Raw genomic sequence first — 27,744 nt, 5'->3', positions numbered from 1 at the left:
TAAAGTGGAGGAACTGATTGAGGCCCTGAGAGAGCTGCCATCTGGGAAGGCCGCTGGTCCGGACCAGATCCCAGTTGAATTTTATAAAATTTTTCAATCCTCTCTGTTACCAGATATGTTTAATATGATGCTGTTAGCACAAGCGGGTGAGTCTGTCCTGCACTCTTGGGGAGGCGCTGACATCATTGTTATTCCGAAGAAAGGCAAACCAGCGGATGCTCCGGGCTCCTACAGACCTATTACATTAATGAACGCCGATGTTAAGGTGTTTTCCAAAATGCTAGCAAAAAGATTATCCAGAAAAATTGAATCGTTGGTTACTCCCTCTCAGCACGGGTTTATCCCAGGTAAGGGTACAACCCACCATACTAGGTTAGTAATCACGGCATTCGATGTTGCAGATACTCTAGAAGACCCAATGGCAGCTGTATTTCTCGACGCTGAAAAAGCCTTTGACAGGGTCTCATGGAGATATTTATGGGATGTTTTGAGGTGGCACGGTATAGGTCCAGGATTTATTAAGGCTTTACAGTCACTGTACATTGATCCGACAGTTAGCATTCAAAGAGGCACAAGGCAGGGCTGCCCCTCTTCTCCTCTGCTCTTTGCTCTATATCTTGACCCCTATATAAGAAAATTGGAAATTAGTCAAGAGATATCACCATTAGTACTAAATGGTCGTAGGATTAAATCGCTAGCCTATGCGGATGACGTCGCTATCTTAACTCCAGAACCCTCAGCTGCCATTAGGGTAATTGAAGCAGAAGCTAAGAGGTTTGGTCAGTTCTCAGGCTATAGCTTGAATACCACAAAAACACAGATAGTTAAAAATCAATGGGCTATTTGTAACGATGATAGAGTAACGAATATAGCAACCTACCTAGGGGTGCAAATGACAGCGGAAGTAAGTAGAATTGTGGAAAAAAATATGGATCCTTTGATTGTTCAAACAAAAAAAGATCTGGAAAGAATGAATAACTTACACTTGTCGCTGGTTGGATGTACAAATATAATCAAAATGATGATTTTACCTAAGTTTTTGTATGTATTCAGGGCTGTACCTCTGTTGATTGAAGCCAGCTGGTTCAACAGTATAGAGGCAATATGTAATAGATTTATATGGGCCCAAGGTAAGACCAGGAGGGCTTATAGGTACATGACGCTTCCTAGAGAAAAAGGAGGGTGGGGGGCACCAGATTTTCGTTTATATTACATGGCTACGGTGCTCCAATATATTCAAGGCCTTATTGGTGGAAACACTCATGATGTAAGACTACAGCAGATGTCCACAGAGGTTTATGCTGTCGCGCTTGGGGTAAACGCTGAGAACTGCTTTTTAAAATGTATTGACTATAGTTATTTTAAGAGGACTAAGTTTAAAACTGTAAGAGCAGCAGTGACGGTCTGGAATGCATTCTTAAAGAAAGTTAAGATTGGAAGGTATAACAGGTATGTCCAATTATTTAATAACAGATCACTCCCTAAGGAAATTTTTGCCGATCATGTTATGGCAGACTGGGCTATAAGGGGGGTCAAGCAAATTGGTGATTTATTATTACAGGATGGTTTTAGGCAATTCTCAGAGCTGAGAGACGCATATGGCTTAGATAACAGGGGATTTTTCAAATATCTACAGGTCAGAAGCTTTCTTAACAACAAAGCTGGAGGGCCAGCAGGTTTTAATAAAATAGGGATTATGGAGAAAATAAAATTGATGGGGGATTGCTCTATTAAATCTTTTTATGCAGCATTGGTGGAAAATAAGCAAGATGATTTAGTTAAATTTAGTAAGAAATGGGAGGATAAATTGGGAATTGATGGTAGTTTGTTTTATGACTCTCTAAACTTGGGCTGTACGATAATTTGTGCTGCCCCGCTGCAATCTCAGCATTATAAAACATTGTATTTCTTGTACTTTACGGCTGCAAAGATTGCAAAATGGGGGGGGAATCAAGGTATCAACTGCCCCAGATGTAATGAGCTGGAAGCAGATAGTGTACATATTTTTGCAACATGCCCCAAGCTGCGATCATTGATTAGCGAGATCGAGGGGTTTTTGGCAACTTCATTGGGTATTGAGATATCTCTTACGCCGACGTGGATTATGCTAGGTGTGAATAATGTGGAGCAGGTTCAATATGCTGAATTTATGTTTCTAATAATGGCGGTCTATAGGCTCACAATAGCCAGGGCCTGGTTAGATAAAAGCCCTCCGAGCTTGCAATGCTGGCTGGCAAACACTCTGTATGCATATAATATAGAGGAAAAAATGTATGCTCGAAAGGGGAGAAATGGAAGACGATTGGGGAGTAGAATTTGGGAGCCAATATGTAACTGGAAAGAGAGGCAAAGAAGGAGTAACTAGGGGAGGGGGAAGGAGCATGTTGAAGGTATCGTTATCACTACTCTCTGTGGCTTTCATCTTATTTATTTTTTTTGTGTTTATTTTGGAGTTTGCTTGATTATTATAGCTGAATTTTAGTATGTGTAAGCTTTCTTTAGGTAGCTGTATTGTATAAGTGGCACGTTAGTATTTAATGCCGGTGTTTAAATCTCTATATTATAAATTAATAATACAGTAATGTATAAAAGTGTGTTATATGTAATGCTCATAATAATATGTTGTAATGAAGGAAAATAAAAAATTTAATAAAAGGGAAAAAAAAAAAAAAAAAAAAAAAAAAAAAGATCATCGGACCTTGAACTTGCAGTAGTCCCCCGTTTTAAGCGTAGCCGTGCTGGCGGCTGATCATTTCGAGTACGTGCCGCGGCCTTGTGGAACTCCCTTCCCCCAGAGATACGTGCCCTTGGTGATCTGCTCTCCTTCCGTAGAGCCGTTAAGACCTTTCTGTTCTCTTAAATCTGCTCCCTTTTTATACTCTCTCTAAGTTGTGTTGTGTTGGTTCCTTGTCGGGCGCCAGGACGCTCCTTTGCTGGAGCAGCTGTGCGCGTAATAAATGACCATAACATAACATAACATAACATAACATTCACTGGATGGTGTCATCAGTGATGTCATGAGTGATGTAATATGTGACGTCATCAGCAGTGCATTGCAGGCGCGCAAGTTATAGTGAGTCCAACTAACTATAACGTGGGAATTTCAATGGTTTTATGTCAGTAAAATTTCCAGCTAACTATAACTGGTGTGAAACCTATGGTTTTTTCAGTGAATATATATATATATACATATATACACACACACACACGCGCATACATACACACACACACACACCCACACACACAAGGATACAAACTTTAATAAAAATGTACAGGTTTTAATTTATAAATATTTTTTACTCTTTCTTTCGTCAAGCGGGGGCCGAGATAAAAGGGGGGTCCCAAAACGTGTTTTCCCCATGTTAATTTCCACAGGGCGGTCAACCTCACTTTTAGCCCGAACGGCTGAATGGATTTCCACCAAACTTGGCAAAATTGTAGGGACTGGTAGCCCGATGTGCCTTTGCTATGTCTCAAGATATGTGCTCCAGTGGATTTTGAGTAATTTAGGTAAAAAAAAAATATATATATCTATAAGAGCGCCCCGGTATGCGCACCGGGCGCTAACCAGCGCGCTACGCGAGTTCGCGCGCGGGAACCTGATTGGCGGTACGCGCACCTGGGAGCGGACCGGGGAGCGTACCATGGGGGAAAAAGAATGACAGAGTTTTAAAAATGTAGCCTTTTTTTTATAAATTGGAGGTAGTTCTGAAAAGAACTGTTTTTTTTCTTTTTGTTGTTTTATATTTTTTTTAATGTTTTTTTGAACATTTTGTACTTTTTTTGGCTTTTATGAACTATTTTATATTTTTTTTGTTATTTTTCTGAGGAGAAACAAAAAACAAGGAATTGAAAACGGCTCAACTGGATTAAAAAAAAAAAACAGGAAAAAATTATGGATTTTTGGGGCATTTGTGGTTGTCACCAGCACGGTTGATGAGCTTTATGCTTTGCTCACCATGGGTGATGGTTTTCTCACAAAAAATACAAGTGATCTTGTATTTCCCAAACTGGGTTTGAATGTTTGGGACCATCTCTCTTGTCTCTGGTCCCGATGGAGTGGGTTACTTTCTTTTTGAGGTGCTGGGTGAAGATTGGGGAGGGTTACTGGCCAGTTCCCTCACCTCTGCCGCAGCATAGTTGTTGGGATGCTTGCGCTGCATGTGGCGAATCATGGTGTTATTGCCAAATGAGTATTTTTTGTTAGGGTTTCCCCTTGAAAGTTCAGTGCCACAGATTAGGCAAGTCACCTTTGGCGCATTCACCTTGTTTAGGCCACTTGGGATGGAAAAATCTCCCATACAATGTGTGGCTTTGGCCTATATGGGGTATTGTCTTCTGGCAGGAATGTCCTCCTCCCCTCCTCTTTCTCCTCCTCCCCTCCTCTTCCTCTTCCTCCTCCTCCTCCTCTTCCTCTTCTTCATCTCCACCAGTGTGGTGTTGTGGCGGTCCTCTTGGTGGTGGTGGTGGTGGCTGAGATGCTCCTGCTGCTGCTACTACTGAAGCCATTTTTCAGTCCAAAAAAGTACAGAGAGGTCTTTCAACAGGTCTTCTTCACTCAAAGTACAAAGTGAGAATGAGGAAAAAAGGTGGGGTCTTTCATCATTAGGAAAAAAAAACCTGTCCTGAACCAATGAAAAGTGTGAATTTCAGGTCACATGACCAGGGCTTTCATCATTTGGAAACCAAAACTGTCCTGCACCAATAAAAAGTGTTATTTTTAGGTCACATGACCCAAAGCGCTTACGCTACGCGCCCCGGGCGCGCCCCAGGGCGCGCCCAGGGGCGCGTCGCGTAAGCGCGTCGGATGCTTACGTTGCGCAATCGTATGCGCTCGTGTGCTTCCGGGTGCGTTTACGCCGTGCGTATCACGCAGACGCGGCTACGCGATACGTCACGATGATGTTTTCGTTCGTGGAAAAAGCGCTAACGGGACGCTCACCGGTACGCGACCTGGGGCGCGCCGCAAGACTGCGCTTTCCGGTGCGCTCCCCGGGACGCGCACCGGGAGCGCTCCAGGGCAAAAAAAAAAAAAAACATGAACAATATACATAAAAAAAATAGTATTACATAGATATACATTATAGGATTCATTATAAAAAATATTCCATTTCATAGATATAGAAATTTGCTATTAAAAAACCTATGAAATTCACTGAAAAAACCAAAGGTTTCACACCAGTTATAGTTTGGAATTAGCATTTAAAAAAGCTATGAAATTCACTGAAAAAACCATAGGTTTCACACTAGTTATAGTAAGGAATTAGCATTTAAAAAACCTATTAAATTCACTGAAAAAAACCATAGGTTTCACACCAGTTATAGTTAGCTGGAAATTTTACGGACATAAAACCATTGAAATTCCCACGTTATAGTTCGTTGGACTCACTATAACTTGCGCGCCTGCAATGCACTGCTGATGACGTCACATATTACATCACTCATGACATGGTCAGTGACATCACTCATGACATCACTGATGACACCATCCTTGTGACAGAGTGACTGACCTCCTTTCAGTGTAATGTAACCCTTGAAACACATATTCAAACATAGAACCTAACATTTTCAAAAAAATGGAGATACCCATACCAGTTACAACAACCAATTCAGTAATTCCACCATCTATATACACATCCTCTCATTCAGCAATAGTTCTATATAGTCACTCATACATATACCCACTCATCATATGTAGTGATACACATATACATCCTGTTACACACCGACAGTCATCCAAAAGTTACTCACACACATACTCACACATGTAAATAAACTATTGAACATCCATTTATTTGCATATACAGCTATACACACACTAGCACATTACTTCTAAGGAAACTTACACATACTTACTCTCTTAAACAATCACTTATAGAAACACATACTTATTTAAACAGGAACTCTTTCAATCTCTCACTCTCACATATACTCACTTATATACATCAATACTCACATATACTAGATTAAAACATATGTAGTTACTCACAAAGACACTAGTGAGGCAGGCATTCACTCTCTAACACACACATATACACACTCATCCACCCATACAGTCCTGCACATACGCTGTCTTCAAAACACATACAGTGAGTCAGTCACCAACCCATGCAGCCACTTATACACAAAGTGAAACACTGATACATATATTTAAATATTTTAAAATTACTCGCTAATATATGTATTCACTAAGATACACTTTATAAGCCAGTTAACCAATCAATATTTTATTAAAAATAAACATCCATTTACACACTTATTTAAACATTTATTCGTCCATCGACCTTTACAAATACATATATAAAACAGATTGATTTTTCAGAAAGACACACGTTCTCTCCATTGGCTGCCGATCAAGCAGAGGATCCAATTTAAAGTACTTTGTGTGTCTCACAAGATCCTCAAGGGCTCTCCTGCCCTGATTCTTCTGAATCTTTTGTCTCCCTACGCTCCGGCCCGCTCTTTAAGATCATCGGACCTTGAACTTGCAGTAGTCCCCCGTTTTAAGCGTAGCCGTGCTGGCGGCCGATCATTTCGAGTACGTGCTGCGGCCTTGTGGAACTCCCTTCCCCCAGAGATACGTGCCCTTGGTGATCTGCTTTCCTTCCGTAGAGCCGTTAAGACCTTTCTGTTCTCTTAAATCTGCTCCCTTTTTATACTCTCTCTAAGTTGTTTTGTGTTGGTACCTTGTCGGGCGCCAGGACGCTCCTTTGCTGGAGCAGATGTGCGCGTAATAAATGACCATAACATAACATAACATAACATAACATAACATAACATAACATAACATAACATAACATTCACTGGATGGTGTCATCAGTGATGTCATGAGTGATGTAATATGTGACGTCATCAGCAGTGCATTGCAGGCGCGCCAGTTATAGTGAGCCCAACTAACTGTAACGTGGGAATTTCAATGGTATTATGTCAGTAAAATTTCCAGCTAACTATAACTGGTGTGAAACCTATGTTTTTTTCAGTGAATATATATATATATATTCACACACACACACACACACACACACACACACACACACACACGGATACAAACTTTAATAAAAATGTACAGGTTTTAATTTATAAATATTTTTTACTCTTTGTTTGGGGGAATGATAGTGCTCTTCTCGAAGCACTAGAACAAAGTTACAATACTTATCTGGACCTTGTCATGCACACTATAAATTATGTACTCAAAAATAAAATTTGAAAGGAGAACACAAAACGTTTGTGTGCTAAACAATGAAGGAGGAATATCATGGGAGAAAAACGCGTATTTCATATAATCAGAAAGGAAGTCTAACGCAAATAAAGTTTCCAGTTTCTCTTTCGAGCAAATGAAATAATGCTCTAGAATGCACCAACTGTAGGCTTCTCTTTGAACAAAACATGGCAGATATGTGTAGACATTGGGAACTTAAGTTGTTTACCTATGTTGGGAATTCCCAGCGGATCGAGGCGATTCAATGCCGGATCGGGATCGACCTGATGAAAGTCTCTGCTCACTATACACATCCATCCCTCCAGTTGGCAGATAAGGGGAATCAGTCCGCATTTCGTTAGCTGCAATAATTACATTCATAATCAATATACAATTAAGCTATACTTTTAGCATTATGTAAACTCCACCACGAAAAGTTATTACATTTAATCTGTTTTACAATCATTGTGAAGTCCAGTATACTGACTTCTATTTCAAAAGCAAAGTTACAAAGTCATATTTGTTAAATAAAGGGTGGTACAAAAGGGTCACATTTATGTAAACACAGAGATAATAAACAAGCCTCTGCCTCAAACTATCAATACATTATAAACATGTTCCTTACAAAGTAGGTGAGCAATCTTTCTCTAAATTCTTTATCTTAAAATTAACTTTGGAATGTTTCCTACCCAGAATAATCTCAAGGAATGAAACACACATGCCCATGCAACTACTGAGTACTGAAGTACTTAAAGTTTGTGGACTGGATATCAGACAAAATTCCAGGATTCTGGCATCCGCCAAAGTAGGCCTAGTGAGGGACACTGCATAGGCTTATTTAAGAGGATTAACATCCTAACTGGAAAAACACCAGTTATTTGGATATCCAAGAAGCAAACACACGTCTCTAACCTGCAATCGTCCACAACCCAGAAACAGATACAGCTAGAATTTGAACTTATTAAGCATTATCTTGCACATCAGGCAGCCTTTGTCAAAACCTGCATAAAACTAAGAGACTCGCCACAAAACTCTGAGGTACTTGGTTTGGTAAGAAATAGTCCCTCAAACAAAGCACGACCCATGAAGACAGTATTTACAGCAATTGTTGTCCATCTTTAATATTAAAGATGTGTGGGATATGGTGACCTCACATGCCCTATTTAAACTATTAACAAACAAAGCAGTAAATAGACTCTCACAAAAGCAAGATAGAGCTAAATTAGAGCTCTTATCAAAAAAACACATAGATGATAATCAACTCATTACGAATCAACCTTAACAGCAATATTTTTTTTAAAGTACTCAAAATTGCAGACTGTGGATATAAGGAAACTTTTTTAACACATTCTCTACATTTGTCCTGATAGCGCGTCAGATCCAAAGTTTTTGTATAAACTGGTGAGATGTATGGACTTAGTCGCACGTGTACTAATTACTCAAAACCCCTAAATACTGCTCATGGAGGCACCACTCCACCTCGGCATAACGTATTTGAGCCTAGTTAAAAAGATTTTAATTGATTTGGTTTTAAATTAAACCACTTACAGAAGCTGCTGGTTTGAAAGTGCAAATGTGCATAAACCTAAGCTTTGATGCAATTATAGTTCATTTATTAAGCTTAAATTCAAACACTGAAAAAACTGATTGTTTACAAATTTGCACAGATTACGTTTTTCTTATGTAATAGTTCAATACTTTTTCTAACTTATTGTGTCGTATAACTATTTTGTAAGGGTTTGTAATAAACAAACAATAAATGTATCCTTTGTCAATGCAAACGTAGCCCAAAGATACAAGCACTGGGGTACTGCTTCATGTGCATTACTATTTGTTGATCATTCAGAATTTATGTGAATCCGTTCACACCGATCTGCATGTTTGTGCTAGCAGAGAGGGAGGGCTTTTACCAGTACAGTCAATGATCATTGTTATCTTCTCTTCGAGGAGGGTTGTAGGTGGTTTCAACGCATTCCGTAGCAACGCATGCCTTTTCCACGCATGCGTTACAATGTGAATGCCATTACCACGAATATGCTTTACCACGAAAATACCTTTAACACGCATAGTTATACAACGATTTCCGTTGTATAACTATGCATGATAATGGCATTTTCATGGTAAATGCTTTCTCCGATCCCTGCCCCAATACCTTACATGTTCCCCCAGCCCCAATCCTACCACACCCTTACCAACTGCTGTGCTGTTTTTTTTTAGTTTATAACTATAAATATATTTTTTTATGCCTAACATTAAAAATTAGCATAATAAATAAAATTACTCAGTTTTCCTTCTTTTTCTTTTGACGGACTTCTACTTCTTCATACTGTTTTAAGTCGTCCTTTTTCTATGTTTTTTAAATTCAGTATGTAGACGCACATACGTTATTACGTCGTTATTGAGGCTCATTACATGAAGGACAAGAAGCGCAGAAGAGCGTTCTTTAGGTAAGAGTTTTATTTCTTTTTATTAAACCCACTCGTTTTTTTGTTTTATTGGGGGGGGGGGGACCCACCCAACGCCCACCAAGCCGCCGTTTGTTAATTCTTCCTTTTACTCACATTCCTTTCCTACGCATCTCGTAGTAAAGGAATGCGTGGTAAAGGCTATACATGGTAACCACGCATGCGTTGTAAAGCATGCGTGGTTAAGTATCCTTGCTCACTTTGCCACTGGATTCAAGCAAGCCTGGCTGAAGACGGTTGTAATGCCAGAAACCGGTCCTAGGAAGCTTGTTTCCGGTCCAGGGAAGGCATGGCTTGGCAGTTCGGGCTGGACTGTTCCCATGAGGCACAGGCCATGTCTGAACTGGGGTGGCAGAGTGGACTAAAGAACGGGGATGGATTAAACCCAGATCTGTTGACTGGGTGTGTTTGATTGGTTCAGATGCTCCGTCCATCACCACCCCCTTTTGTACAGATATGAAGAAAAGGCAGTCCGTTTACTAACGCAGTGGTAGCAGCCATAGCTCTGGCAGAATGAACCCACAGTCATTCTGGATGTTTTTTAAAAACCAACATTTAATTTATTTTCACAAAGAGCAGAGTAAAAAGTCACAAATCTGTCACCACTACCTATATCTCTTATACACACATAATACGCACATATTACTATTATAAACATACACACCACTTGCCCTAGATCTTCTGATGTTTCTGAGGCTAGCCTCTCGCCACGTAGATAGTTTCTGCATGTTTAGCACACTAGTCCATCGCCGAACGCCACTTTGCTAGTGGCACAGCGTCATTACAGTAATATCCCAGATCGCACTAGAATGCGTTCCCCCTCTTGGCCCTTCCAAATCTTCTACGATTCCAGTGCGGCCACATGGGGTGGGGGTGGGGGTGGGGGTGGGGGTGGGGTGGTGGTGGTGGTGGTGGTGGGAGGGTGTTGGAGACAGTGGGGTAGATTGATTGGGTTGGAGAGGACTCTTGATATAATATGGAAGATCTTCAATAATAGTCAGCAATGACCGTACAGCCCAATATCATGTAATAAAAGCCCCCTATTTCCAGGGTACAATTGGGCATCAGACGCCTTCGGGTCCGCCATAGCCTTAAAGGCGTAAGGTAAGTGACATGAAGGTATTTGAACTGAATGAGCCTGAGCTGTGAAGGGATGGCAAGTATCCTAGGAGCCATAGAGGCGACCCGACAGTTGTTGCCTTCCACTGGGCCAATCCACACAGCCCACCTGGCACTTGGGTGCCCAAACAGGTCCGGATAGGTGATCACAAGCAACCTATAAATCTTAGAAATACCGCCTTTCCCTAAATTTCCCATTAGAACCCTGGCCTCCATTGGGCTAAACTCAGGGGCTGTGGCCACAGTGGCTGTATACTGTGAAAGTGTGTGTTGTAATTGCAAATAACTGAAGAATTGAGACTTATGAAGTCTGTCTGAAGCTCAGTAAAGGACCTCATCTGGGCACCCCGCCAGACATTCCCCACTTCTGATATATGAATCCGGTCCCATTTGCCAAACCTTTCTAGTCGCAGCACTGTGTCCCAGCCAGCAGCCTGCCATATGGAAGTTTCCAGTGAGATCTTTCGGTCCCACCCACTTCACTGGCACTTGGCCCACTATGTCAAGATAAGCATCTGCATAATCTCAGGCCACGTCAGAGGAAGAAGGGACTCCTAGAACACACCCAGATTCGTATCATAACCCACATGAGCCACCTCCAGGCTCAGTAACCAGCTGCTCCAACACCAGCCCTTCACTAGGACCTAGCCGCTGCAGGGGGAGATCTGCTAAAAGCAGGGAAGATTTCTCACAAGGTGGACGATCATGCAGTGCATAGAGAGAGCTGTAGTAGTCTGCAAAGGCACCAGCAATCCTAGCTGTAGTATAAACCCAGTTGCCTTCTTTATACAAGATATAAAGGAGAGGTCTAGAGCCCCCCCCCCCCCCCCCCTCACCCCCTTATTCATACATCTGTCGGGTGGAGGCTATCTAGAACTGCCAGGCCACCTCACGGCACAGTTGTCTTGGAAAGGCCCTGCCAAGTGCTAGGCGCCGCTGTGTTTCCTTGCTCTGGGTACCATTATATTCTCGCTTCAAAGCCAGGATACCGGCCTCCAGCTCGCTAAGTTGGCATCTTTTTTCCCTTTTCCCACCCCTCCCCTGCTGTTGCGACAGGAGATCCTCCAGAATGGGCAGCTTGATCGAAGAACCAATGGCCATGCTCAACAGCACAAGATACCAGAATATCTGTGCCCAATCTGGAGCCACAAGGTAGACTTGGGTCAGTCATACCTGATCTTATTCAGAACTCTGGGCAGAAGTGGTATGGGTGGAAAGATGCATAGGAAGTCTAAGGTCTACTCAAGATGAAAATTGTCTTCATGCAAGAGCCTTCTTGGAAACTCCAGCACGCAAAACTTATGACATTGCACATTCTCAGCAGTAGCGAAGAGATCTAAACTGGCTCTCTTGACTGCTGAAAAAGACCTTGCACCATCGATGGATGGATTGATGAAGACAACATTCTGATCCGCTAGGGATCTTTGCCTGAGTTTGTCCACCATAGCGTTCAGAGAGCCTGCCAGTTGCTGAACTACTAGAGAAATGCCCTGCTTTTCCAGCCACGCCGAGAGAAGCAGGGTCTCTTGACAAAAGGTCCACGAACCCACCCCACCCTGCTTGCTGCAGGACCACACGGCGGTGGTGTCATCTGTGAACACCTGCACTAGTCTTCCCAAAATGGAGGGGAGAAATGCTCTCAATGCTGATTGGATTGCGTGGAGCCTCAACAGTTTGATATGGAGTCCAGATTCCGCTGGAGACCAGAGTCCTCTGCTCTCCACCACTCCCAGATGGCCACCCCATCCTAGGAGTGACGTATCTGTCACTATTGTGAGATCTGTTTCGGGAAGGGAAGGGGGTCTGTCGCTGACCCAATTGTGGTATGCTAACCACCACTGTAGATCTTTTGCAGTTCCATCCGAGATCTGGACCCACTGGAACTTCAGGACACACTGCAGAGCCCGCATATGCCAATGGGCATGTTTCACAAGCAGGATACAGGACGTTATGAGGTCCAGCAGCCACTGACTCACTCTCACTAAAATCCAGAATAGAGGCTGAAATATTGTTATCATAGCCTGAATGTCCTGGACTCACCATTCAGGAGGATAAGCCCAAAACTGCTCCATGTCTAGAACAGCTCCAATAAAAGGGAGCATCTGAGAGGGAGTCAGATGTGACTTCGGCATGTTGATAATGAACCCCAACAAATGCAGGAGGTCTGCCGTAGCCTGGAGGTGGGAGACGAGAGCCTGGGGCAAGCCCACCTTCATCAGCCAGTTGTCGAGATAGGGAAGACGGGCAACCCTGATCTCCACGGATATAAGGTGCAACCCCCGCCATCACCTTGGTGAACATCCGAGGGGGGCTGGTGAGGCCAAAAGGGAGCACAGCGAACTGAAAGTGCTTGTGGCCCATCGTAAGTAGCAGGTAACGCCTGTGGGTAGGCAGGATGGTAATGTGGAAGTATGTGTCCTGCAAGTCCAACACCACCATCCAGTGTCTAAGGCAAACAAGACCTGAGCAAGAGAGAGCATCTTGAATTACTTTTTTTTTAGAAAGAAATTGAGAGAGTGCAGTCTTCCTTCTTGGGCACTAGAAAGTAGTGACAATAGCAACAACGACCTACTTCAGGTGCCGGCACCCTCTCCATGGCTCCTTTGGCTGAAAGAGCAATTAATTCCTGGCGTAGAAGCGATAGGTGGTCCTCTGTCATAAGTGGGAGACATAGAGGGAAGGGTAGTGTCGAAGGGTAGGGAATAGCCCCTTCGGACAATCTGCAAAACCCACCTGTCTGTTATGGACTGTCAGCGGGGCAGGTGATGGTGAATCCTGCCGTCCGTTTGGTTCCCATGATGGTAGATAGGCAAACTAAGAGGGTTTGGAAGCCGCAAATGTTGGGGGTGGGGGGACTGACCCGACCACTGACAACCCAAACCACGGGGCCAGAAGGGACAGCATCCTTAGCTATGCAGAGGCTGAAAAGCTTGTGCACCGCAGTAGCTGGGCAGGTAAGGACACAACTGTATGCCACTTCCATGGCCACGAAATGAGTGAACGGTGGATTGAGGTTGACGAAGGCCCATAGAAAGGCCCAAGGACCTGCCCATAGCCCTATTGTCCTTAAAGGGCTCCAATGCCGAATATGCCTTCATTTAGATAAGCCAGTAGTCCTCAACCAGGCGTGGCATCACAGGGCCAGTCGACAAAACCACTCTGCCTAGGGAGTCGGTGGTGTCTAGTCCACAGCGAATGGTGAACTTAGCGGACCATTGGCAGCACCTGTGCAACCATATCCCACGGGGGTGTTAATAGCAGCCCAAAAAGCATGCGGTGTTCACTGCACGCAACAGCAAGTTTGTGAAAGAAAAAACATTTCTTGCCGAAATTCTGCAGCCTTTTGGATTCCCGATCCGGCGAGTAGTTGGGAATTCACCAGGAATTACAAGAGAAGTAAAGGCTTAGACAACCAAGCTCTCCGGAATTTGGGGTCACCAGGTATGGGGCACGGGCAGCAGGCAATCGCCCTGTTCACAGGAGCCCCTGTGCTGGGCTTGGACCAGGTCCCAAGGAGGACATCAGTAAGTGCTTCATTAAATGGGAGAAGCAGTTCAGAAGGGGACACTCCCAGCTGAAGCACTTCCATCAAGACATTATTCTCGACTGCCACCTAGGGCAAACTAAGATCCAGGACCTCACCCGCTCTCCCCACCACCACTGCGAAATATGCACCCTCCTCAATAGCCACGGTAGGAGAACAAAGCATGCCAGTATCTGGAGAAGTGTCCAGTAAACTGGCCTCACCCATGTCATCACACCAGTCCAAGGATTCATAAGGCTGGTGTTCCTCAGGGGCCAGGGACCCTTCCCATTTTATCCTGATTCCTAGCCTGTAGGAATGTGACTCAGGCTCTGGCCTGGAAGGCATGGCTCCAGTCAGCGCTTGAGTTGGGTAATGCCCCTCCAGCACTGTGTCCAAGTCAGGAATGAGACTGGGTAAGGCGCTGGGTGTGTCGGCCTTGGGACTGGCACCGGGGAAGATCAACATGGTACAACCGGCACCGATCTGGATCCATCTGGAGCAGGAGGAGCTGGTGTGGATCTAGTAGGAGCCCCTCCTGAATCCGTGGGGCCAGCAGGCGGGTTGGAGGGAACATGCCACTTAAATATGAGGTGCATGGCCTGTAAAATTTAGTTACTTTAGCGGGGGTCGCTTTGGCTCCTGAAAATGCGGGAAGGCCCAGAGTTGGCTAAACCGCAGAGCTACGCCTCGAGGGATGTTCCATCTCTTGTTAGCCGACAGTTAAGGGGGGTGAGGGGGAGTTGAAGAGCACTTCAACTTCATTTTCTTCTTGTAGCTCCCAGACTTACCCAAACAGTTCGACAACTTGGAGTGGGATGACTACTTCGAACAGATGCCCATTTATCTATGCAATTGTGGAATTCTGAACCTGATCCACAACCTAGGTAAAAGTAAAATTGTCTAGCCCATTTGTAGCATCCAAGAGAGCCTGGTTCATTGTATCTCTGGTATCCAAGTTCACAGCAACACTACCCCACTTGACGCTGCGCCTATCATTCAAGGGAAGAAGATCAGTAGTTAGTGATATGGGGATATTAGCTAAATGGTTAAATAAATCTTTTTATGAACACTAAGCAGTGTTGTGATCACTATCTACCCTAATGAATGAATGAATGAGTAAAATTTATAATGCGCAGACAATAACCCGAAGGTATCAAGGCGCCTAACAGAAAGAGGTCAAAAGAAAGATTGCTGCTTCGCTACAGGTACGCTTGCGTAAAAAGGTGAGTTTTCAGGGCCCTTTTAAAAAAAAGCCTGAAGGGAAGGCAGTGATCTTATTTCCAGAGGAAGAGCATTCCACCACGTAGGGGCCAAGGTGGAAAAGGCCCTGCCGCCCCATTTCGCTCTCCTGAAACGAGGGGTCGTTAGCAGAAGTCTACCGGAGGACCGTAGATTCCTGGTGGGGAGATAGCGGAACAGAATGGAGCCTAGACCAGAGGGGCTGTTTCTGGCCAGAGCCTTGTATGTCAGGCATACGATCTTAAAATGGATCCGTGCCTCTACAGGGAGCCAGTGTAGTAGCTTTCTAGCTGCTGTGGCTGAGGAGCGCTTGGAAAGGTCCAGGACGAACCTGGCCGCGGCATTTTGGACTACCTGCAAGCGCTGCAGTAGGCTCTTTTTCAGGCCTGCGTACAGCGCGTTGCAGTAGTCTATTCTAGAGGCTATCAGAGCAACTGCTAGTTGTTTCCTGGCCTGAAGGGAGAGGTAGTTCCTAATCCTTCTCAGGATATGGATAATGCCCCAGCAGGTGGAGATGGTACGACTAACCTGCTTGCTCAGGTCAAGGGCAGGGTCAATCATGACCCCCAAATTCTTGGCAGAGGCAGTAGGGGTGGGACAGGCTCCTAGTGACTCTGGCCACCAGCTAGAAGACCATACTTCCTCTTTCCCTCCGAACACCATCACCTCTGTCTTCTCTCCATTTAGTTAAAGCGAGTTTGTGATCATCCATTTGCCGACCGCCTCCATACAGGATCTAAAATTGGAGGCAGTCGGAGCGCTAGCATGGGAGAGAGAGACAAGGATCTGGGTGTCGTCAGCATAGGAAATTATCTCCATCCCGTAAGATCTAATCAGCCTGACAAGTGGGGTCACGTAGATGTTGAAAAGGGTCGGACTTAAAGCCGACCCCGAAGGGACCCCACATTGCACAGGAAGGGATGGAGATAAATAGTCCCCCAGCTTCACTCTTTGTACTCGGTGGGTGAGAAAAGACGTGAGAAGATCCAGGGCTGCTCCATGCACCCCAATCTCCCTCAGCCGAGTTGTTAGTACTGAGGGGGAGAGGGTATCGAAAGCCGCTGTCAGATCTAGAAGGATCAGGAGGGTTTCTAGGGAAAGAGAGTGGTCCACAGGAAATTGTTCAACTAAAGAATATCAGAGTTACTTTGAGGAAGTAACACAACGACTCAAACAACGAGGCTATAACGAACAATCACTATCCAAAGTACAAGAGAAATTCTTAAAAACTGACAGACAATCCTTACTTCATAATAACATCACCAAAGAGAAAAAATCTATCATCCGCTTCAATACTGAATATCATAGTGGACAACACACAATCCGAAAAATCCTCAACAGACACTGGCATCTACTGAGAGACAATCCCACTCTATCAGACTCTCTAACTGACAAGCCACAACTAGGATTCTCCAGAAGCAGGAATCTACGTGACATACTATGCCCTTCTTTTTTTGAAGTAAAAAACAAACCTAGGATTTTTCCACCACAAACCACTGGCTTCTACACATGTACAAACTGCTCAATTTGCAAACTTGGCAACTCCAAGACAAAAGAAATAAGACAAAAGAAGTTAACCTAAACGGACATCGATATAAAATCAATGACTTCATCAACTGTGAAAGCACAAATATAATATATCTGATTACCTGCCCGTGTGGTAAAAACTACATTGGGAGCTCAAGGAGACCCCTCAAAATTCGCATTCAGGAACACTACCGGAATATCCACAAATCAGATACGAGACAATCATTAGTGGAACATTACCAGCAACACCATAAACATAACCTAACATTTTCCTTTGTAGGTATCAAAAGAATCAAGAAACCTAAACGTGGCGGTGATGTAGACCGCCTCCTACGAAGAGAGGAGAGCTCTCTGATCATAAAAATGGAAACAGTGGAAAAAGGCCTAAACCAAGAATATGAATGGCACCATTGGCTGGAATAAACTGTACCTGCAAATCAGAGCCTTACATAAGGAGCCTGTGGCCTGCCCTGCTTTTGGTCAGATACCCTCCACATACAATAGAATGAATCCAAAAACATCAGACTGGTCATACTGTGGACATTATCTCTCTATCTATGCAAACTATATTCTTTTGCTTCCATATATCCACTGATCAAAACTATATACGGAAGAGCAGATATGTGATGTCCATATGCTATGAATGTCATATACTGACTTTGACGCTCATTTAGACTTGCTTGGGCTTATCCCTGTCTATTTGTCATAATACTATCGTAGAATACCCAGAAGAACTTTTGCATTCGACAATTGTTACCATTCAACATATTCCTTCCCATAATACCACCTCTGGAATTTTTACAGCAACATGCTGTTTTAATGAACACCCGCCCTGCCTAGGCAATAACCCACAATAGGTTTATCATTTTAAAATGATGATTCCGATATATTGACTCTGTTGTCCAATCCACACCTTATGATGTGTGGCCACCCCTCCTCTCTGTTTACTACTTCCGCTGACCTCTACGATTAAAATCCTGCACACCTCCACTGTTTAAAATATCAACAATAATTTTAATTGAACATTTAGGCTTGCAACCCTTGCTTAAATACGCCGCTTTATTATGCCAATCACGATCCTTAAACACTATAGCCATATAATCTAGACCACTTCAAAATGGCGGAGCACGAAAACACACTAAGTCCACCTTTGATTATTACTATACATACGTCACCGTGTCTGTGACCTTCGGGTTACTCTAAGACAGTTTTTTATTAAAACGCTCGAACATTTACAGTAACGTGAACAACTACCAGAAAATAGTGAACTTACTGTGAAATATAAACCATGTAGTCCATGCGCTAAAGTATAAGCTAATTAGCCAACCAACATCGTATGAGAGCAAAATCAAGGGACCCATGCTTCCGGGTCAACCTCTCTCTTTCCGGGTTAAAAGTGGCAGCAGGACATTCCCTCAGAGAACGCGAAAGCGGCGAACATCGAGTGGAAGGACAACGACGAGAATTGGGTATTACACCCTCACAAGTAAGTGGTCCGTAATCGCAAGGGACACCCCCTCGATGTTTTAATTCCGCTAGGACCACGCCATCGCTTCTTTAAACCTAAAACCGCACTTTGATTAAATAGTGCTCGCGCGTTATGATGATCTATAATGAACACAATATACTGTAAATAGGTATGTAGAAATTATTGAAAATTTTTATCTCGCCTTACACTCTACTGGCATGCCACTCAGATCATTTGAAACTACATATCATCTCGTGCATGTTGCTCTAAACTGAACACTCTGTATTGCACTTTCTGTAAACTATTTGATTCAAGTTCCTTATACATAACCTTTCAAATCACTAATGTTATACAACTCACAGAGGGGCTATGTTCTAACTTTTTCACGCATTTACTTGCCTTTCTCTCTTCATTGTCTTATAATCATCACTGGGTTGATCCTTTTCAAATAACCTCTAATCTGAAACCTGTATTATAATATCACGCTAGTCTTCACCTAGCTCGGACTATTTCACCCTTTCCTCACAATTCCCATCTCACTGGTACTGGGTCAAAGGCGCACTTCCTTTAATCACTTGCGCTCACAGATGTATCTTTGATCTTTTACAGCCTTGAAAAAGCCCCGGCGCAAATCGCCACAGGGGGCGAAACACGTGTCGGCTGTCTCATGGTTTTATCTAAATTAATAAAAAGCAACTTTTCTACATAAATTTGGACTTTTTGACTCTGATTGCATGAGTAAGGATTCAGCCTAAGGATATCAAGAATTTCTGTCAAACACGCTCATCACCCCCTTTAAAAGGATCAGGAGGGTGGTCTGGCCCTCATCAACCCGTGTGCGTATGTTGTCCAACACAATGGTGAGGGCTGACTTTACCTTAATGTTGACCAGACTACCCCAAAGAGAATGGGTAATTAAAATGTAGGTGATTCTACTTGTATGGCCGGGTCGGTTAAAGGTATGGCTAGCTTGCTTATTGGATAGTGTGCAGCCATTACAAGCCCTCAAGCCATAGGATAATGTAAAAGACAGAAGCTGGTAGGAGGCACCTGACCAGCATTTTACTTGGGTGTTATTGAGCATAGGTATGCCCCATTCCTCGTCTTCCGCAGCAATGGGGGTGATGCTATTGTTGTCTAGTGGCTCATATGTGTTGTAGAAGACACCATCAATTATGACAACATTGTGTGTATCATAAATGTCCCTGTGCGAGATGAGGTCTTGCATTCCCAGTGTCTGACCTCCCTCTGGCCACACGATTAAATACATTGTACAAATAATAAGTGCACAAGTCATCCCCGGTGATGGCATGTGAGACAATGGGAAGTAAGCGCATTTTGATGTTATGGGCCACTTTTGCCTAGATAAGGCCGCCAGAAGGACAGCCCCTTCCAACACAATGAGCCGGGATCAGATAAGACACATAGCTCGATCTATGGACAGAGCGAAGACAATATGTTTCCTGGGGAAGACATATGTCGAACTGGCCAATAAAGGACCCCCTGGCTGGATCACTCAGCTAGGATTTTACACCAGCAATATTCCATGACAGAATATTTTTAATAGTGCAATTTGTGAATTGGTCATCGTCAGTTGTGGTCAGGTGACCAGAGTCGCTGTTGGGCCAAGGTGACCCAAGATCGAGTGAATAACTCCTCCCCCCAATAGTGCACAGAGGGTCCATATTTTCCAGTCATTCTATCCTGGATGTAACCATGGCATCAGTCTGGTTGCAGGACGTCTCTTTCTGAGGTACTTGTGAGTTACAGATAGAGGGTGGATTGAGTTTAACCCTCATCAGTGTGCCGGGAGGGGGGCCCTAAGCAGCTCTAAGCTTACCAAACCCTCCACTAGGAATTTGGACTTCAAATTTATCCCAATATATGTAAAAGTCCCTGGAGAATCAGAGGGGTCATGCAGAGCTTGGCATGCAAGATGTCAAAGTGAATGATTGAACGAAAGTTGCGGAATATCATTATATGGTATATACATTTATTTATCAGGGAGGTCTCGTCTACATGCATTCTCTGGGCCAATGTGGGAAACTTTACCAGGTGAATAGTGCCTGTTTCTTCTGCCAAAGCCATATTTTCTGGCTGGAGCATATCCCCCCTCAGACCATTCCTTCCTTGGGAGCGAAAACCTATTTAGTCGACCCACCCAAAGATTTATACGAAGAGCTGGCTAGTTGCGGTTTGCTACATGGGGGTACCTAGCGCGTTGGCCTAGTATTAGATGTGTCAGAGACCGGACAGGGAGAGGGTCAGAGATCAGCATGATTAGTAATGCTCTAATTTTTCAGTCTATTTCTGTCTTCACTTAGAGACACATAGGTAGAATGAGGTACTTGTAAGGAGGATCTAGGGTCTGATGGCTTTGCAAGAGATGTTAATTGCCCAATTTCTGCAGACTGCATGGCTAATTTTGATCTCAGATGAAACACCTCGACCCTTTGGGTCGAGGTGTTTCATCTAAGATCTAGCTGAGCTACGCTATTGATGTCCAGCACATTGTCCCCCAGTGTTTACAGTGGTAGTGGCCACTTCCAGAGATGCAGAATGCACTAGCTGAGCTACGCTATTGATGTCCAGCACATTGTCCCCCAGTGTTTACAGTGGTAGTGGCCACTTCCAGAGATGTAGAATGCAGAGTACCAGACTCTCTATCCTTTAAGGCGCCCTTCCTAAGGCACACACCTGGTGGAAGAGAGGCAAGGATTGAAAATAAATTCACAGAGGTTACTAGATAGGTTAGTGGCACAGAGATATGATCCTCAGTAACAATGCCAGGAAAGACAACATTAGGGTCGACCATCTGGCCATCAGAATCAATCCAATGTAAGTAGCATCAGTGTTAATCTGGGTATGTGACGGCAAAGACTTTGACTTCTGTTCCTCAGTAAATATGGGGGAAACACTGGAACTTTGTGACAAGGTCCTATTAACTGTGAGTCTAAGGAGCCATTATTTTAAGGCAGCTTTTAACTTATACTATACTGTGGCCAAATCTCTAAGTGCGGAGGTGGCTCTGATGGCAAGTGTAAACGGTGTGGCTCAGACCAGGTGGAAATTATACACGTTTTTTTCATACCCTATATTAGAATCTCTGCTACAAGGGATATGGGTATTCCTAAGTCATGTCGCCAAATAGTAGATCTGTGTCACTTCTCAAATGAGGCTCTTGGCTGTGCGAATTTTAATGTGGTAGGAGACCTCAACCTGCATTTTGATTGTACATCGCAACCCTCCATCAAGAGCTGCTTAGCCGATCTAGAAGCCTTGCAGCTCCTACAGAGAGTGTCGTCCCCCACCCAATTAGGTGGGCATATACTGGACCCGTTTTTCACCACCTTAGAGGACATAACTATATGTCCACCTGTCCAGTTCACATGGACGGACCATATGCTGGTGAAGGCAACCATTCCCGTGTCAGATCCTCTCTTTGTGACACAGAATAAAACCTCTCTTTCTCGCCAGTGGAATAAATTAAAACTAGAAGATTTTTATTCTCTACTAGGAAAGACACCCTTACCTCCCTTTTCGGATGTTGACTGTGGTTATGATTTATTCTGCAACTGGATTGGCATGGCCTTGGATTCTCTAATCCCCCTGGTACGCTCCAAATGCCGGACTAAGGTCCATAGCCCGTGGTACGATGAGACCTTAGCGTCTCTCAAGAGAGATTGTAGGCAAACAGAAAGGCGATGGAGGAAAGCCTATGACCCCGCGCTTAAAACCTGCTACCTCACTTTAACCAAGGCATATCATAGAGCGGTTTGTCGAACGCATGCCGCATATTAAGCGCAGGAGTTTCGGAACAGCCCTAACCCCTCTAAACTAATCTTTTAACTAAGAGGGCTTCCGCAGCGGAAATATGCACCGACTCTCATTGCGAAAGTCTGGCCTCTTTCTTTGTTCAAAAGGTGCAATTAATCTATCGCACTTTTCCAACTATCATGCACCGCTCGGACCCCAAAGGGCAATGATATGACTCTGGATATGCTGGCCCCCCTTTCTGAGGAGGGTTTTGATCTATTGAGCCTCAAAATTAAATCCGGCTCCCCTGCAGACCCTCTTAAACCGGCCCAGTTTAAAAACATGCAGGCAACTTGTCGCGCACCCTTGCTGGCCCTTATCAACATGTCACTGGCCTCAGGGATTGTGCCCACCAAGTGGAAGCAAGCGGTAGTTACACCCATCCTAAAAAAGCCTACCCTAGATCCAATAAAACCCGAGAACTATCGCCCCATCTCACTGCTGCCGTGGGCTGCTAAAGTCACTGAAGCCCACATGAATGGGATCCTGGCTGACCACCTCGCCAAAGCTAACATCTTGGATCCCACGCAAAATGGATTTCGTGCAGGCCACAGTACGGAGACCGCCTTGCTGTACATGGTCGAACATCTGCGCTCCGTGCTGGATACCGGACGAACAGCGGCACTCTTGTTGTTAGATCTGAGTGCCGCCTTCGATACGGTGTCCCACGAGATCCTGTTGCGGCGCGTAGAGGAAGCTGGGGTTAAGGGTTTGGCTCTAGGTTGGTTCCGCTCCTTCCTTTCCAACAGATCTTTTCAGGTTGCGATACCACCCGGTAAATCCACCTCTCACCCGCTCACCTTGGGGGTCCCACAGGGATCATCTTTGAGCCCCACTCTATTTAATCTATATGTGAGACCGCTGGCTGCGGTAGTCAAACGCTGGGGTCTGACAATGGTGTCCTTTGCGGATGACACGCAGCTGGCGGTCACATTAAGTGGGGACTCAGCTGTGGAAGCCCTCAACTTTTGTGAGGGGTTACGTGCTGTGGCCAATTGGATGAACCAGAACTGTCTCCAATTGAACACAAAAAAGACAGAGGTTATGGTGGTCGGTAAGCAACCTGGATGGTGGAATGACAACTGGTGGCCTCCCGAGTTAGGAATGATCCCTTCTCCTGCTATGGAGATAAAAAATCTCGGGTCTGGCTGGACCCTACGCTTAGTTTCACCTGCCAGACTAAGAGGGTGGCTGCCTCCTGTTTTGGCATCATCAGGGGTGTCAGACCAGTGCTTAAATTTTTTGATGCCCCCACTAGACAGCTTGTGGTTCAAGCCTCTGTACTATCTAGGATAGATTATGCCAGCGCTCTGCTAGCAGGTACGAACAAGGCAGAACTTATGCGGCTGCAACGAGTGCAGAATGCCGCCGCAAGAGCGGTATTAGGGTTGCCCAGTCGTTGCTCAGTGTCCAGAGCATTGCAAGCGCTCCATTGACTGCCTGTTGCTCGGCGGATCGAGTTTAAGGTGCTTTGCCTGGCTTTTAAAATTTTGAAAGGCACGGCCCCACCTATTCTGATGAACTTACTGACCCCATATGTTCCTTCTTGATCCTTGAGATCGATGGGCCAGAATTTGTCTGTTGTTCCACGCTTTTTGCTGAGCAGGATTGGAGGTCGCTCCTTCCGAGTAGTAGCCGCAAAATTATGGAACTCTCTTCCCAATGAAATTCGAGCTCTGGAAGATCTATACCAGTTCAGACGTGCCATCAAAACTTTTCTTTTTAATAAAAATCCCTGATTCTGTTTGCGTTTTGTGATGCTGTGTATACCTTCCTGGCGCCAGGACGCCCCTTTGCTGGGGCAGCTGTGCGCGGTACAAAAACCATTAACATAACATAACATAACGGTTGGTAGATGATATAGAAGACAATGGGATATTAAAGAAAGAATCTTACTTGATATTTATCGCCATGACTGTAGCATGACTTTGCATTGCGTCAGACTGGCTGAAACCAGAGCCACCAACATTTGCAATGGGGAGATTCAGCTTTATGGCCAAATATAACATGGAAATTAGTTTATATAGACTTAAGGGATGCAAGAAGAGATAGTGGGAAGACCGGATCTGGTCCTCAGTTACTGAATGGATGAAGGATTTGGAGGGTTCAATATGAGGTAGAAATGCAAGCGGGATGCTGGTAAGTCTATCTTGAGCTGCAAGGGATATTAGATATCAACATTGTTGAATTAATTAAATATGTACATGTTTTTGCTTCTCTATCCTGGGCATTTGCACTCAGCTTTTTTTTAACCATAATGATATATCTAAGGTTATTGTTAGGGTTATGTATATGATCTCTTATGAATTGAGCCCATTTTTTTCCATGCACTTGCACTTTCACGTGGTACTTTAACACACGCAAGGAAATGGTTATTTTGGTATGACCCTATATTGCTGATCTTTTATGATATGAGATTTTGATATTATGTATATTTATTAACACTAGCGCCTTATCCAGTGTATGGAGATATTTCTCTACATGCTTCAGGATTAGTTGGTTGCTTGCTTTAATATCAATTAGGACTTAGGAGAAGAATTAATATGTTTGCTAAGAATGTGCAGAATGTACTAAAGAGGACTTCTATTTGGTATGCTTTATAGCATCTTTTTTTCTTCTTTTAACCAATTCGGATGGATATGTATTTTCTTGTATGTCTCTGTGTGTCTTGCCTACTAATGTTATGTATAATCATAGGGTGAAAATGAAACAATAAATACATTTTAAAAACCCTTGTTTGACAGCTGATGTGGTGTCAGATAGGACCCACTTAAGCAACAGAGTTGCAATAGATTTGTATAGGTGTGAAGCAGTCTGCTAGGTTTAGGATACAGAAGATCATAATTTTGCAGGATAAACATAGCATCTGTATTCAATGTGTGAATGCCTTGGGAAACACCCTGCCTGAGGGCTTAAGACACATCAGCTCTAAGCTTAATATGAGGACAATATTTCACCCTGGGAAAGAGTCCACTCATGGAGAAGAAGGCCCTGGAATGGAAAGGTCTCAAGGGCAGAGGAGAAAATGTTTTACCTACAAGTAGATGTGTTAAGCAGCTGTTATGAACTAATTTACAATGCAAACGTTTACACATTAGACTGAAGTGAAAACTACTGTATACAAATTGATCTGACTCGAGTTTAGAATTGGAGAACAGGGACACCAGAATTTGTCTTAATAAATGACTTTTACTTATGGCTTTTTAAAGTTGTGTTTATGATCAGACACAGCAAATGTCTCAAGCACTTATCACTGAACCTGTTCTATATACTGAAGCATAGTTGAATACAATTAAATGTAATTTGATGTCTGAATTATAAATACTTCGTTTTTTCTTTACCTGGACTCTGTGCAAACCCATTTCTATTAACAGTCACTGAGCTAGGACCCATTGCTCGTTGCCATCTACGAACTAAGAACTTCATTCTGCAAAGCAATATACAGACATTTTATTTCATTTTTCACTTCATACATTTTAAAGCAAATGTAAACATGCTTACTATTTAATATTACTTTGGACTTTTAAATGGTCTAATGTTTTTCAAACTGGCTGACACAGGAAACACACAATTATTGTATCTACCTCTTGCTAGTGGTCAATTTCTTTGCATATTAGTCAAGAAACAAAACCTTGGAATATAAACATGTAAAATCAACATATTTAGCATTCTGATTGCAGAGATAACACAAATTCCTAAGTGGTCCACAACACCATCTTTCATTATAATTATGTAAACAGGTCTGTTTCTGGCCAAATTATAAAAAAAAATTGGGGACTTTTTATATAGCGCAAATTTGACCCGAAGGTATCAGAGCGCTTTACATGAGCACCCGTTGCAGTACAGATGGACACATTCATTTTGTTAGGCATGGGGATATTAAGTGCTTTGCCCAGAATCACAGTATATTGAGCGTCCCTTGCGAAACTCTAACTCGGTTCCCCAGCTCCAAAGTTGACTGCTCAGCCATTAGGCTACATCATCTCTCCTGTTAAAATTAAATTGCATATGTGCCCTCCAACGATTAGGTCGAAAAAGAATAAGTTACTTTCAACGGTAATGCTCTTTATGGTGGATACTTTATCTAACTGCATATTCCTCCCCATAAGAATATCCCCAGATTGCTTACTGGACTGGCGAGAATTTTCTTAGCAATACTCCTGCACGCCAACAGGTGCCATCATGTGGCGCTGAAATTACTCCGTACTGCCACAGCTTAGTAGCATATAAGTGCCACCCCTGTAAGCAGATGTGATTTCTCATTCTGCTCACTAAGAAGTGGATCACTACAAAAACAATGCAGGTGGCAATGTGTGCAAAAATGTAACTTACAATTTATTAGAACGCTCAGGAGTCAACTCCACAGAGCCAGGAGGTTGGAGGGCAGTGAGGGATATACGATTAGATAGAGTATCCACCTGAAAGAGTGCTACAGAAGCTGGATATGTCTAACAGCGCATTCTTTCCCTTAAGACTAGAAATCATAGTAGTACCTCCCAAAGCAGAGGGTCTGGGGAGTGGACTCGAACCAGAATGTCTTCCAGAACCGAGTGTGCAAAAAAGCCCTCCATTCATATCTGGCTGTCAAAGCTGTATGGTTTTGCGGACATGAGCATGGACACCTACGTCCTAGCCTTATACATGTCCAGAATCAGTGCCACTTTGCCAATGCCTTTACAGAAGCCTTGGCCTGGTGGAATGAGCCTGCAGTCCTTCAGGGGGATGCTTATTGACTAGAGCAGAAAACTATCAATCTAGGCACAGTCCTTGTCTGCATCACCTTCCCTTTTCTTGCTTCAGAAAATCCTACAAAGAGCTGGTCATATGCATGAGGGCCCCCTTGGGCGGTTCATTTTATTTATTTTTAATCATCTTTATTGAGTTTTTACAAACATGGGTAGGTGGGAAGAATACAGCAGTCATTAGTACAACAGTCTGCATGGATACTTACAGGAACGTAGTGTGTAAGCATATAATACAAAATGGTAGAACTTAATATTTTGTTTTCTGCTTCCTGTGAACAAGTATTAGCAAACTAACATCAGTATATTGGACGGATTGAAGGATATTGTACCTTGCTGCACATCGAATTAATTGCTGTTGCACAGATCCTTGTGTGGTAAATGTGAAATCTCAACATCCTTTTAAGTTCGAGACAATGGAGTCTCTAATTTGAAGGATGATGTGGAGCAAAAAAATTTGGCACAGTGATGGATTGACCAACATGGATAGGCCAAGGTCCTCATCAGAAACTTGTCTGGAAAAAAGCTGGTGTGGGGTGCTGCATCAAGAGCACCTGCCGTTCATTCACAAAGCATGCAGAGTTGATGGGCATTATGAAGACTGTTATGATTCAGTAGTAGCAGGGAGCATATTTCCACTGGCT

General features: G+C 43.6%; 1 protein-coding gene across 3 annotated transcripts in view; it reads right to left on the bottom strand.

The window, feature by feature from the left end:
* Positions 1 to 27,744, bottom strand: part of AKAP9 (A-kinase anchoring protein 9) — a 1,796,561-nt gene that overhangs the window by 53,880 nt on the left and 1,714,937 nt on the right. For all 3 annotated transcript variants that reach the window (XM_086941844.1, XM_086941845.1, XM_086941846.1), the window contains 2 exons: positions 25,700 to 25,785; positions 7,428 to 7,560 (listed from right to left, as the gene is read on the bottom strand). In XM_086941844.1, the coding sequence (XP_086797970.1) occupies positions 7,428 to 7,560; positions 25,700 to 25,785 (219 nt within the window). The remainder of the gene's footprint in view (positions 1 to 7,427; positions 7,561 to 25,699; positions 25,786 to 27,744) is intronic.

Source organism: Lissotriton vulgaris, chromosome 10 (genome assembly GCF_964263255.1).
Source record: "Lissotriton vulgaris chromosome 10, aLisVul1.2, whole genome shotgun sequence".
NCBI lineage: Eukaryota > Metazoa > Chordata > Amphibia > Caudata > Salamandridae > Lissotriton > Lissotriton vulgaris.
Note: the sequence above shows the minus strand (reverse complement) of the source record. Positions and strands in the feature narration are given on the sequence as shown.